Genomic DNA, 15,082 nt, shown 5'->3' on the forward strand with positions numbered 1-15,082 from the left:
TACAGTCCCAATTTCTCAGAGGACCAGAAATCGTGCAAGCATCTATCATAGTCCGTAGATTTAGTAAAAGTTAGCTGTCATCAAGCGGTCGGGCCGCATCTGGATCATCAGGAAAGGCGTCACAACGAAGGTGTGAAGAATGATGGAAAAATGAACTCTCTCCAAAACTAATGAAGAAGACGACCAAAACAACTAATGACGAACGAACCCCCTCCCTATTCTACCACTCTTTTATAATAAAGATTTTCAGTACAGTTCGAGGGGTCAGGTCATTTGTCAGCGGAGTGTCGGCTTGTTCTGGTTTTCTGTAAGGTTGATTGTTCCCCTATCTTGGCGAATGTCCCGTTCCATATCCTTGACCGGGGACACGTTGTGCATAGGTCGCCAAGAGGTTCAGGATACATACTTGCACATGCGCAATTGATTCCGCGCCTCACGAGACAGTGGCCACTTCTGAGTGCGATGTTAGCGGCCATATTGGATTTAGGCCCAAATGTCAACTTAAGCGAAACAAACACAAAAGAGTAATTAATACATAGAAATGATGATTCTAATGTTAACCCGTTACTAATCCCTCTATGTGTTTGTATTTATCTGGCATATAGTGACATTTAAAGCCATTATATTCACCTTTTTCGATCCTCCTCAAGGATGCAACATCACAAAGCAACATATATCATGCAGTATTCTATTACCACATATACTATTATTAATATGCGTACAGATTTTAGTTATAAAGGTTATTTAGCCATGCAAAATGCAAATCCCACATGTACCTTAAGTATTAATAATGTTGATTAGTATACATGCAACACTCGTTTAATAATATTATAGTTAATAGTTTATATAATTAGTATTTTCATGCAAGAATAGAGGAGGTATACAAAATTTTGCACTACCTGCTCCATCACCTGCGTAGGTGCCAACTTACCTGCTCCTCTTTGGACATTTACTTTGCGTGGGCCACGAAGAAGCAAGTCAAATGCCATCTGCCCCTCCTTCCTGTTCTTATATGAGAACAGGGCAGAGGGCTGATGTCAGTTGTCCATTCCTCCATGTGCCCTTCAATGCTTTAGGCCACCTCACTCGCCCCTGCGCCTTTTTCCTGTGACATCTCCGGAGCACAGCGGTAGATGATAGATGGCCTGCTTCTAGGTGGCACTCACAATGTTGCAGGCTGTGGAGGAGCAGGTCACCTGTCACTCGGACCTGCGCTTTATTCTCCAGTTGGCAACAGGATGCAATTTATAAACTTCCATTCGTCCTGGGCAATATGGGGGAAAGAGCGGGATTAACGCCCCTGCTTGTGGCCGGGCCAGGGGGTTCAGAATGAAATGCCCCTTTTACCATATCTCCCCAGAATGCCAAGCAGGCTGGGTGAGATATTCATAAGTGGCTGGGCTTACTCGCCCACTTATGAACTATGAAGCCTCTGCTCTCCCACTGTCCTGCTTTCTTTAAAGTTACTGTTTTCCCTTCTTTTTCTTTTGTTCTCTTGCCAAGATATGTTAACATTCGGAGGGAACCTTTGACATATGTATATATGTGGTATTTGTACAGCGTGAACATAGCCAAAAGGTTGTGAAGTGCTTTAAAAGGTCAAAGATAAGTACACAGTCAAAAGTGATTGGAGGGGTTGCTGGATTTGCGGTCTGTTACTGCTCTTGCTTGATATAGTGTTCTATAAATTGCTTCTAAACTTCTCCGCATTGGAACAGGTTTCAGTGGTTCTGATGGATATAGGGATGGGTGCATAGATCGAAAAGGCCTGTTGCCTTCATTGTTCTTTCTTTACACTTCCTAGTCGCCAGTCTTATGGCCCTCATTGTGGGTAGACCGATAGCCACCAGAATAGATGCGCTTGTTGTCAGTTAGAGAGGCACCGGTGTGCCTTGTGATAGCTTTGAAAACAGCTGCTTTTGCAGATGGTGCAAGCCAGCTAGACCAGCCAGAGGAGTTCCATCAGGATGGGGGGGAAGGTGATGTCATATTTCTTTAGGCCTGGATGAGATGTACTATGGCGTTTAGAATGCCTTAAGGGTGGGCCAATGTGGAGTCTGGGAGGCCATAGGGAGGGCGTTTCCGCTATTTAGATGTAGGAGAGTGAAGCCTTAAATAGCAGCTCTAAAGGCACTTATTGGAATAAATTGTTTCACTTTTTGCAATGGAGCGAGCTGGTACCAGGCTGTCTTTCTTTCGGTCACAGTGTGTTCCTTTTGGGGGTGATATGGTTCATGTCAAGTAGCCAGGTTTGTACTATTTGTTGCGTATTGCGTTTGGCAAATAACAAGAAGTCCGCCTTGGTGGAGATGAACTTCAGGTGGGTGCTAATGAGGTGCAGGGTGTGTTGATAGATGTCTGGAGCAGAGGACACTTTCATGTAGATTTGTGTAGCGTTGGCATATTGGTACATTTTGGTACTATTGTCCGTGAATAGAGCCCCAACGTGTTCCATGTAGAGGCTGACGTTGACAGGCACAGTTTGGAACCTGGCGGGAGTCTGCAGGTGATGGGGCTCTCTGAGATTTGAAGGTGTCCCTGTGAACGAAATGGTGTTGGTTGAAAGGGAAGGAGGAAAACCATTGAAGGAGGGTGCCAGTGAATGCATTTGAGACTTAGGTGTGTGAGTGAGTGTGGGATGGTCAATGGTGTCAGACGCACACTTACAACATTTATGAGTGTGCAGTATGTAGTCACAGAATGTTCTTCTTGTCTGTGTTCAGTGGGTTTGTGGACAGTATGCAAAAATACACTTACTTTCACATGTGCAGTGAACGCTCACTCTTTCCCTTATATTTCTAAAATGACTGACCAAATGCTCACGAGACCAAGGAAAGGCGCCAAGTGGCCGATAGGCAACTGTGCCTCAAAAATATGTTGCCCATACATTCAGCTGTTTGAAGTCACATATACAGAAAAATGACTTTCTGAAATCCCATTACATTAGAAAGTGAAAAACAGTGGTAGTATTCCCCCCTCCTCATGTAACCGATTGACCGACCTGCACCAAATGTGGCATGCTGTAAGAAATTCCTCCTCTACATTTCTTTCTCTAAGTTTGCTGCATATTGTTGAAGGAGACTACAAAGTAACTAATGGTACAGAAAACGTAGTTGCTGTATTTATGATATCAAACTAAAATGGTAGTCCTATATGAAGCGGGTATAGCTGTCTAGAAGTCATTGATGAAGTGCAAACCTTAACTTGTGTGCTAAATCCTCCTCTTTTAAGTTGGGCATAACTATCGCCTTAGAAGAGCAATTCGTCCTAAAACGTTATACCTATGTTCTTTGTTTCAGTATATTTGTGAATGCCAAATTTTGGGCTTGCCTGAATGGATGAAAGGCTGGGTGGCTAGAAAGGAGGATGGATGGATGGATGGATGGATGGATGGATGGATGGATGGATGGATGGATGGATGGATGGATGGATGGATGGATGGCTGAATGGATGAAAGGCTGGGTGGCTAGAAAGGAGGATCGATGAATGGCTGAGTGGATGAAAGGCTGGGTGGCTAGAAAGGAGGATCGATGAATGGCTGAGTGGATGAAAGGCTGGGTGGCTAGAAAGGAGTATCGATGAATGGATGGTGGTTCGTTTTCAAACGTTTTATGAACATCTTAAAAATTCCTTATTGCCGACTCTTTTATTTCTGCTTTCCAGAACAGGAACGTGTTTTCAAAGAAGCATCATCAGTCAGTGCCTCAGTCATCAAGTCCCCATCAGACTCCTCCTATGCTTTTCTGCCACCCCCTCCGCTTCTGCTTCCGGCTGGTGCAACAAAGAGTGCGTGCCCTGTAATGTCTAACAGTACCCCGAGCATCGAGAAGAGGCCCCCCCGGGCCATCGTGAAGCCGCAGATCCTCACCCATGTCATTGAAGGCTTTGTTATTCAAGAGGGCTTGGAGCCCTTTCCAGTACGTATATTTATCTTGAGTTTTATATAGCGCTGGCTAGACCCGTAGGTATCAGAACGCTTTACATAAGTATACACGTCCCTTTCACAGTCCTTGAAAGACACTGTAGTGGAAATAAATCAGTCTGAATGGCCACGAATCCCTTTCCCAGGTGGCACTGCGGTGGTAATAGACCAGTTGTATGATTACAAGGTTAGTTTGGAATTTGTTAGGCACCGGTACAATCGCGTTTCAAGCTTTGTCAGTCTATAACTTGCTATTGTGCTTGTGATTCATAACAAACAGTTGCAAACAAACTGAACGTGTGTTTGAAAGCGTGAGAGCACAGGCTGAGAAGAAAAAGATCTCCAGCCCAGTGGAGAAGGACTCACCGTAGGCCTGACAGGTCCCTCGTTATGTAGCAGTGAGCCAGCTACCTACAATTGAAGGAGCAGGATTTAATGTTGGTCTGAACAGACCCTACCGCACTTTGGGTACCCTGAGGTCCTGGGTCTCGCATTATCTCCTACCAGGCACCTCAGTGTATTTCGCAAACACGGAATTGAAGGATACTCCCACACCAATGGTATTTTGTGAATTGTTCATGTGTGCCACTTAGTGGTACTGCTAGGTATCTCCGTAAGAGACTGTTGTCTGTAGGTGACTGACAATCTTCACTTTACGTTTTCAAACACTGAGAAGGATCTTAAAATATTCAGCACTACCATAAGGAGAGCACAGCAGCTTACCGATGACATACATTGATAATGCGGTAGGTGTCTGGGTTACTTGGAAAGTGTATTTAAGCCTCCTTGCATAATGCGTTAATATTTATATTTGACTTCAGGGACAGAGCTATTAAAAGATCAGCAGATGCAGTGTCACCGAGGACAGAGCAGGAGTGTAAGGGGCCTACTTCCCTGAAATATGGCTGTCTTTCCCTACCCATCCACGCTACCAGCGGCCCATTTTCCTTGCTTGCATCATGGCCTGCGGCACCACTGACTGACTGGTATATTTATAAAGCGCACTCTTGCCGAGGCGTCTTGGCGCTGAGGTGTGTTAAAAAACCAGACTAACACTGACAGATCTAAAGCTTGGCGAAGAGCCATGTTTTTTAAAATGTTCTGAAGAGTCCTGTTGGGCTGTAGTCGGAACTGTACGAGGAGGGAGTTCCATAATTTTGCCGCTTGGTATGAGAAACCCTTAACTCCCCATCTGACTCTTCTTATCTTCGGGGTACGTACCAGTCCAGCATTAGTGAACCTGAGACAGCCTAGTGGCACATACCGAGGAAATGGGAGTTGCATATCCGCAGTTCCTCCTCCATACAAAGCTTTATGCACTAGGCAGAGGGCCTTAAAATCCGCCGCCGAAATGGAAGCCAGTGGAGCTGCTTAATACTAGCGGACGTGGGATGATGTTTGGGTAAATCAAGCAGTACCTGAGCTGCCGCATTCTGAAGGGACTGAAGTTTGGTAATCTGCCCTGTGCCAGCTCCCAAGTATACAGCGTTGCAGTAATCAACTCTCGAGAGAACTAAGGCTCCGACTACCGTTTTCCTTATAGGAAATGGGATGAATGGAAGAATTTTACGCAGAACTTTCAGCGTAAAGAAGCAGGCAGAGGAGACTTGATTTATTTGCAGAGCGTGCATTAGCTCTTTATCAATCAGAAAGCCTAGATTCCTGGCCTTGGGCACGGGGACAAGGCACGTCCCAGCCTCGGGGGGGGGCACCATAGTTGGCTCAATACAGAGGGTTTCTGACTAAACTCGACAACCTCGGTTTTTTCAGTGTGAAGCTTAAAAAAAATTGAATTCATCCATCCCATCACTGCCGTGAGACAATTCCGGAAGCGAACAGCCGTCATGTCCACACTTTGCGTAACCGACACCACTAACTGGGTGTCGTCCGCGTGCGACACTAGCGTTAGACCATGATCTTTTATTAGTCTAGCTAGTGGTGTGACATACAGATTAAACCTTGTCGGGGACAAGGCCGACCCCTGAGGAACTCCACATGGGAGGTAGAACTTTCCTGACTGAAGTCCGTCCCAGTGAATTAGTTGTTCCCTAGATGCCAGGAAGGATATAGGTAAGGTTAGCGCCTTATCCCTGATACCTGCTGCCTTGAACCGCTGCAACAGTACCGCATGGTTTACGGTATCAAATGCTGCGGTCAGGTCAAGCAGGATAAGAGCGGTTCTACCACCTCCATCTATCACCTTACGGATCTCTTCAGTCGCATAATCAAGGATGACTCTGTAGAATGACGAGATCCAAATCCATGCTGGGTGGAATCAAGGATGTTAAGTGGTCGAGATACTCCAAATTCCAAATTCATGACTTTCTCCAGGCTCTTAGAGGGTAGCGGGAGACGGGATATTGGTCGATAATGTTTAGCCTCCAAAGGATCAAGTGTGGCTTTTTTCAGAATGGGTCTTATGCAAGCCTTTTTACAAAGAAGTGGAAAGACCCCTGAACTTGTAATCTCATTTAATAGGGGGGTCAGGGACGCACTGACCTCCTTGGTAGCCAGATGCAATATGTAAGGGGGGCAAGGGTCTAGGGGGGAACCAGACTTAGTTTGTAACAGCAGATCTGCAACTTGTTCTTCCCCTAACACTGAGAACCGTGATAAGCTACATTGAGTTGCAATATCCTCCAGTTTTGAATAATTCCCTGGAGGAATTTGTCGCCTCTTGAATTTTAGTGGTAAAATATACTGTTTTAGCCTGTTTTATAGCAGTCTAAGGCTGTGTTATAGTCCTTTCTATGTTCCATACTATAATGCGATCTCCAGATATGTTCCTTACATCTGCATTTTACTTTGATTTTTCTAAGCTCAGCCGAATACCAGAGTGACCTAGTTTGTCTTCTCCTGGGGTGCTTAGTCACTTCCGGTGCCAGCCAGTTCACTGCTAGACTTAGCCAGTCTTCAAAATGTCTAGCTGCAGCATTGGAATCTGCTATGCCTGGGGGGTTCCTCGCCAAAGCGGTTATCAAATCGTTTTTTGGATTGGTTTCCAAGGACGTGATTTAGCCAAGGAAGATCTATTCCTGCAACAGCCACTAGTTGTTGAGATCTCGACATTGAAATAGACTGCGGAGTGATCTGACCATTGTACTGGTCGCACACTCACCACTTCAATGTGTTGATTGTTGGTAAAAATGCCATCCAGCGTGTGGCCCGTTTGGTGCGTTGGCTCAGATACGATCTGACTCAACCCATAACCTGCCAGAGTATCTATCAGGCGAGAGGTGTCAGAGTCATTATTTGCTTCTAAGTGAAAGTTAAAATCACCCAAAACCGTGAATGTGGCAGTATCTAAACATGATTCCAAAAAGGTCTGCAATGAGCTAGTGAATGAGGGTCTCGTACCTGGAGGCCTATAGATAAGTAGCCCCGGGAAGAGTTTGAGATTGTTATTTTTGACACTGAATGTCATTGCCTCAGCTTCCAACGTTGGTGCTGTCATGATCCTAACCGTGTAGTGGGACCGGTAGATCATAGCTATACCTCTCCCTTTTGCCCCTACCCTGTCAACACAAGCTACAGCTGCGTTCCAGTCTGGCTCAGAGGTGCATTTAGCCCAGGTTTCAGTAAGGAACACAAGATCAGGGTTTCCAACTTGAATCAAACATTCTAGGTCGTACTTATGTTTGCTCATAGACCTTGTGTACAGAGTATACAGCTAATTACATCGGAGCCCTTGAGAGAAGTTCCTTGGGTTAAATCATGTAATTGAGAACCCCTGATATGTTGGGAAACATTATTATCCAGTTTAGTAAGAGGCGTGACACTCACCCCACCCATTGCATGTATATTTTATAGGTAGATGCAAGGCCGTCAGGCCGCAAGAATTGCATCGCCTAGGGCTGTAATCTAATTGATCCAGCAATAAGGTTGGTTGAAGACACTCACCATGATTCAGGTCAAAGAGTTCCCTTCGCGTGTAGGTTTGCCCAGAAAATAGGGCAGAGGTTCCGGCGCTGGTCGCGCTACGGGCGCCGACGGGTGCAGACGGGCTTGGCTTTGGCACGCCAGCGGCACGCCCGCTGGTCCACGCCTCAACAAGTTGTATGATTACAAGAACAAGTTTATTTAGCTTTGCAGTCTCAGGCTTATTCTCATTTGGACAGCTGGGGTCTGTTGTACTAAAAGAGCAGTAGACACAAGGAGATAATGGACGGAGCGCTGAAACTTTACAGACACTCACACCCAGCCTCAGATCTGGGTTGAATCCATCATCGTTCTTTAGCTCACTTTGCCACTCCAGTTTAGACCCAGCTATATGCAAATCAGTCTTGACCCTGTGCCTCATGGGAACAGTTCAGCCCGAACTGCCAAGCCATGTCTTCCCTGGACCAGAAACAAGCATCCTGGGACCGGTTTTGGGCTAACAGCCCTCATCAGCCAGGCTAGCTTGAATCCAGTGACAAAGTGATTAACAGATCCACGTCTGGGCATACCCTGCCAACTTAGGGGGAACAAAGCAAACACAAGGAGATGAGGTACGGAGCGCTGAAACTTTTCAGACACTCACCCCCAGTCACAGATCTGGGTTGAATCCATCATCGTTCTTTAGCTCACTTCGCCACTCCAGTTCAGACACAGCTATATGCAAATCAGTCTTGACCCTGTGCCTCATGGGAACATTCCAGCCTGAACTGCCAAGCCATGTCTTCCCTGGACCGAAAACAAGCATCCTGGGACCAGTTTCGGGCTAACAGCCCTCATCAGCCAGGCTAGCTTGAATCCAGTGGCAAAGTGAGCAAGGGACCCACGTCTGGCCATACCCCGCCAACTTAGGGCAAACAAAGCAAACACAAGGAGATAATGGACGGAGCACTGACACTTTTCAGCCACTCACCCCCAGTCACAGATCTGGGTTGAATTGGCAAAGTGAGCTAAAGAATGATGACGGATTCAACCCAGATCTGGCTAATGACGGTGTTATGTATAAACAAAGAGGTCCAGGGGTCAGAGAAACTGAGAGACAAAAGTAAAACAGGAAAAAATATATGAAAACCTATGTGATACACAAATCATTATCTGGACAAGAAAGTCCTAATAAAGAGGACATAATCCCATCACCCACCGTGGTGTCATGCTTCATCATATGGGATCTCCTCTTAACCACACCTTAACCTAACTCCCAGCGTATGTCTAAGGGAGGAGCTCGCGGATGTTTTAACTATGCGAGAAGGACTAGATCTCCTAAAGATCAATGAAGGTAGCCTAGGTAAGGTGAAAAAATGAAGTGCAGTGTAAGAAAAAAGTGATATAAAATTGACTACAGGAAGAAAAATGATTTAATAGGGATCTCCCGGTGCCAACATTAAAAGAACAGTAGTAGCGCAGTCTAAACAAAATTGTGAGCGCGCATACAATAAACCAAACAAAGGTCTACATGTTTCAGCCAATAAAGATCAAAGAGTTATGATCGTGGCTTTCTTCAGGACCATATATAAACTACTGCAGTCAAATCTTAGTGCCTAAATCACTAAAATGTGTAATTGTCAAACAAATATATATAAAACCAGAACGATACAACCAACTGTGTACCTTAGTGTTGATTCTATTGTATAGAACACTACAGGACAAGAAGATGAGTACCTGTTCAAAGAATGACAAAAAACATAAAATAAGTGAGAAATATTCTTAGCCAGATAGTTTAGATCACACAGCTTAAAACCAACATGACCAAAAGGTACCAGACCACTCTTGGCAAATCTTACCCGTATCGAATCTGGACTACCGCCTACCGCTCCTGGTCACAACTCAGGGCGTGGGGCAACGCTCTGTGAAAGATAAAATAAACTAATAAAGTGGGGGTCAGACGCCATGATGGTGATAAACACAGCAAGTGTATTGATGATTTTATTAACGATATGTATTACTCAACATGATCCCTAAAAAGAGATCGATATGGCCACTGAAAAACTACATTGTCATATGGATAGTGGTAACACATCTTTTTAATGTGGCTCGTAGTTGTTATATAGAGTATCATGGAGGCCACAGATTCACACATAACTAACAGCATGGCCAATTGCTGGAAAGGCAAAACAGCTAACCTAACCATCCAAAGGAGGAATTACAACTGCATAAAAGGCCATGCAACATAGACAGCACCTCTGGTTACAAAGTTAGAAACAGTCTCTTTCTAGCGTGGCGGGTGCGTAACCAGATCGTAATGACCTAATAACAAAACAGCGAGACATGAAAAGGTGACTCGAAGCGTGTAAGAGTTTAGCAATGGCAAGGCTCCCTACCTCTCCGTCGTTACCCCGGGCTTCCTACAAGGTTGCTCCAAGTGGTAACCGGAGGGCTGGGGAGCCCGAGATTACATGCTTCCGCAGCGCCAACACGCTAGAGCTTCTATGCGTGATGACGTCGATACAACCGGACTGCTAACCAATAGCAATACATGCGGCTGTTAATGACATAATTAAAGTAGGTGGAAAGGTGGGAAATGTAGTTCGGGCTACATCGAACAAATGAACCGGCTAGAGTAGGCTCTCATTAGTGTTGTGTAAGATCACACCAGCGCTACGAGTAACTTTAGAAGGCTTGATCACTCGTGCCCAACGCGGTCCACATGCCGTATCTCAGCAGATAAGGCATGAACAAGTCATCCCAATTGCCGAGATAGTAATCAGGTTGTACAGAACCAACTCTGAGATCGATATAGGTGTAAAAAGAAGGGCAATCTGTGTCGTGCATTAATCCATGTGTGCATAAACATCCAACTTTGAAGCACGATAGCAGTTGGTCATCAAAGTGCAAACACAATTATAAACTGCCCAAAAGTCAATTGTTATATGTGCACAACCATAAGATATAAAGTACTCGGAAAAAGGTCATAGGATGTATATATACACTTATACAAAATTATAGTATAGATCGATCACAACAAACCTATCTCATTATCAATATGATCCTGATATCTCTGAACACTCTGACCTATTGTAATAAAGTCCACGGTATGGCATCGTTCAGACCAAGTTGACGGTGTTACCCAGAAACTGGTCCCAGGATGCTTGTTTCTGGTTGAGGTAAGACCTGGGTTGGAAGTTCGGACTGGGCTGTTCTCATGAGGCACAGGGTCAAGACTGATTTGCATATAGCTGGGTCTGAATTGAGGTGGCGAAGTGAGCTAAAGAATGGTGATGGATTCAACCCAGATATGTGACTGCGTGTGAGTGTCTGAAAAGTTTTGGCGCCAGACAGGAATGCAATAGGATAGGCAGTTTATTCATTAGCACAGCAAACTCAACTTTGAAGAATTACACGCACATTGGCAGCTGCTTTTCGATGAGGCAGACACGAGATGAGACAGACGTTAGTTTCAATCATTACCCAAAAATGGCAGCTAATACAAAATGGTGCCACAAATGCTAACTTAAATCGTACAATGCTAGAAGGAGTCGACCAGACGCATTTCCAGTCCAACAGACCCTTCTTTTAGCATTTGCTAACAATTTTGTCTAATGTTAGGAAACAAATCACTTTTTGTAAAATAGGAAGACTACTATTACATGTTAATACACACAGTATCAATATTCAAAAATACCTTCACCAATTGACATTGGGACTCGGACAGCCTGCATCATCATAGCCGTAGGCTTAGTATCATGCACTGGGGTCTTTGGTGTGGGTGTCAATTTTCCAACACAGTAAGCATAGCAAGCAGGAAGGCAATGTACACACAGGCAACATGTGAATATTATACCCGCAATTGCTACCAGAAAGATAAGGATCTTCCACCCCCAGGATGTTATTATAGCCCAGAACCAACCAGAAAGAGTCCAAGTATCAGTCTCTTGGTGGATGACAGATGCGAGCCTATGCAACTACTGTATAGCAACATATACATTAGGGGTGTGGTCTGGTATATACACGCAACAACTGCTGCCAATAATGCAACAGGCCCCTCCCCGGTCAGCAAGGATGACGTCTAACATCATCTGGTTCTGTAGAGCAACAAGCCTTGTAGCCTGGAGCTCAGCTGTAATATTGGTCAAAATTCCTGCTGTGGTATTAATGACCCCTTCCACAACTCCGGTGAGCCGACGAATATTAAGGCTATTGGACATAGGGCCCCAAAAGGGCATGATACCTTTCATAGTATCTGTGAACTGCTGCAGAGTAGCGTCTGTCTGATCTATATCTTCTGTATTAATTACCCTTCTAATCCGGGACAGATGGGCACTTCTATGCTGTAATCGATGATCCTTATGATAATTGGGCGGTGCTATGTACATTGGGGGAAGGAGGAAAGAAAGGTAACATACACCAACCATCCCCTAGGAAGCCAAACATAAGCTTGAGATCCACAAACAAAGTAGATATTATGCGGTGGGAGCAAAGGCGGGCTACTACTCGTGCTCAACGTATATGTATAATTGCAATTACTCTCACCCACTTTCACCTTCCTAAGCCCTCAAACACAAAAAACAGCTCTTGTGTTGACTACTGACACCGGTATTACCTCATCCTGAGTAATATTGCGCATTTGGAAGGAGCAAAAGTATTCAGTGACATTGAACCTCTGAAAATCCAACATTTCATTTTGAAGCTATGTTACATTTTTCGCTTTCTCATATACATTCATAGAAGCTTTCGGGACAACGTATCAGGGGTCCCTTGTTCTCCCAGGGTAAACCCTTTGTAGACACGTATATATTCTAACACCATGTGATAATCAGAAGATGTTATATTCATAGTACAAGAATAATAATGAATGTATAACATAGAGAACAATTCAAACCAACCCTCACAGCTCTCCAGATATGACAAGGGCAACGATAACAGGCTATTACTCTTATATGTAACTGAAGGGAGCATTCCACTTATCCAACAGTGACATTAGACGTATCATGAGCTTAGTGGTGCGTTAGTAAAAACACATTATCTACATATGTCTTTCTGTGTTCACTTTATGAGGGGCCAAAGTGACAAACGTGTTCTGGAGGAACAGGCGTTGTGTTGTGCCAATCAGAGAGTGCACTGGATATTTCTCCTCAAGGAACCATACTATTCCAAGCACCACTGTCAGGTAAATCAGAACAATCGCCATGAAAACCATTTTACTCTTTGTGGATCAACCAGAATCATTCTGCACAAAGCGTGGTGCTGCAAATGGCTGTTCCTCCTCAATAATTGGGTGACCAAATGGATACATTATAACCAGAGGAAAGGAAATGCAATGGAGCCGATGACAAGAAAACAAGAAGGGGCAAATGTTCCCAGTGTCCTTCTGAGCCTCACTGGTAGACTCCTATTGTTCATCACCTTTGGCGCTGTTGAGCACCAGCAATGGAGCTAGGCGATCCCAGCTCTTCTGAAGAAACCCCACGTCGCTCAGGATAAGGTACCCACTTCCAGGGGAGCACGCTCTATATATTTATTTTTTATTTGTTTTATAGGGTGCAAACTTGACCGTTAGGGTATCAGAGCGCTTTACAGGAAAACATCGCCATGTACAGAATAGGCATAGCATCATCCAGTTACGGATCGAACGAGAGAGGGCAGGGTGCAGGATACATAAGGGAGATAGGGCACATATTTACAGATTAAGTATCCAAATACTCAAGACGAGATAACATATTTACAGATTACTTTAACCAATGTTCGCGACAGGCCTCAGGTTTCTGATGGGGTGAGCTAGATAATCCGAAGGGAGGCAATAGATGGCCATAGATCAGGGCCGTAGTGGTGGTAGAGGCAAGGTTTAAATGAGAAATGTACCCATACGGAATGTTTTGGCATCCTTTTTGAAGCGAGTCAGAGAGGGTATTCGTCTGATGTCAGGTGGGAAAGAGTTCCATATTCTTGGAGCAGCCCCGGAGAAAGCCCGGTTGTACGTTTTTTTCCCCAAAAGCGTGCAGGTTGGAGCAAGAAGTCTCTGGCAGATTGTGAGTTTCTGATTCCTCTGGAGATCACAAGTTTCTGCCTCACATATGCAGGGGAGTTAGAATATAGGGCTTTGTGCGTGATGCCTACTTTTAGCTGTATTCTTGCCTCCAGGGGAAGCCAGTTGAGAGCGTTCAAGTGCGGGGAAATGTGGTCGTATTTCCTCGTGCCGGTGAGTAGTCTGGCAGCCGGATTAGAGGTGCCAGGGAGATCTTGGGTAGACCCAAGAGGGTAGAACAGCCATATTCCAGTCTAGAGATGACAAGTGCTTGGACTGCCATTTTTAGGTCAGGAGCATCGAGGAAGGGTTTCAATTTCCTAAGGTAGCTCAGGTGGAATCTGGCTGATTTGGCCATTGAATTGATGTGGTTCCGCATGTTCAGGTTGCTGTCGAGGGTGATTCCCAGGGATTTGGCCGAATCCACGATGGTCGGTGGGTAATTCAAGGCTGTGATAGCCTTAATCCATGATTGAATCTCTTTGCGTTGAGTTTGAGTTGATTGGATGCGAGCTATTGGGCAGTGAGTTTCAAGGCTTCGTTCAGGGAGATGAGGTTTTGATGTAGATCTGAGAGTCGTCAGCATACATATGATAGGAGATATTAGCAGTGCGTAGTACTTCGGTAAAGATTGAAGAGGGTGGGGGACGGTGTTGATCCTTGAGGGACTCCAACCGTGTCCGGGGATGGTGCCGATAGGTTGCCATTGACAAGGAATCTCTGGGACCGGTTTTGGAGGAAGGACCTGAACCATTCTAGAACAGTGCCATCCAAACCCATCCTGAATTTGAGGCGTTCAAGTAGTTTTTCATGGTTGACCGTGTCGAAGGCCGAGGATAGGTCCAGGAGGATTAGGAGACAGGTTTTGCCTTGGTCAAGGGCTTGAAGAGCATCATCAATGATGTGGAGCATAGTGTTTTCGGTGCTGTACCCTGGTCTAAATCCGGATTGGAAGTTATCGAGCAGGTGGAAGTTGTTGATGTGTTGACTTAGCTGCTGCTACACACATTTCTCCGTCACTTTGGCTAAGAGGGGGATGGTGGAGATGGGTCTGAAGTTGTCAGGGGAGGCTGTATCCAGCGACGGCTTTTTCAGAATGGGAAGGACTTAGCCGGCTTTTAGAGAGTCGGGCATCATTCCCTGCCGGAGAGAGGTGTTAATTATTGTAGTCCAGCTAGGAATAATGGATTGGGCGATGGCAGCTAGGCAGTTGGAAGGGAGCGGGTCATTAAAATGGTTATTAGGGTTTAGGGAAGATAGGATTT

At 45.1% G+C, this 15,082-nt stretch overlaps 1 protein-coding gene across 2 annotated transcripts in view; it reads left to right on the forward strand.

Annotated features, from left to right (window-relative positions):
• Positions 1-15,082, forward strand: part of PHC3 (polyhomeotic homolog 3) — a 590,730-nt gene that overhangs the window by 358,159 nt on the left and 217,489 nt on the right. For both annotated transcript variants that reach the window (XM_085635115.1, XM_085635116.1), the window contains one exon: positions 3,664-3,917. In XM_085635115.1, the coding sequence (XP_085491241.1) occupies positions 3,664-3,917 (254 nt within the window). The remainder of the gene's footprint in view (positions 1-3,663; positions 3,918-15,082) is intronic.

This window comes from Triturus cristatus, chromosome 11 (assembly GCF_964204655.1).
Source record: "Triturus cristatus chromosome 11, aTriCri1.1, whole genome shotgun sequence".
Taxonomy (NCBI): Eukaryota; Metazoa; Chordata; class Amphibia; order Caudata; family Salamandridae; genus Triturus; species Triturus cristatus.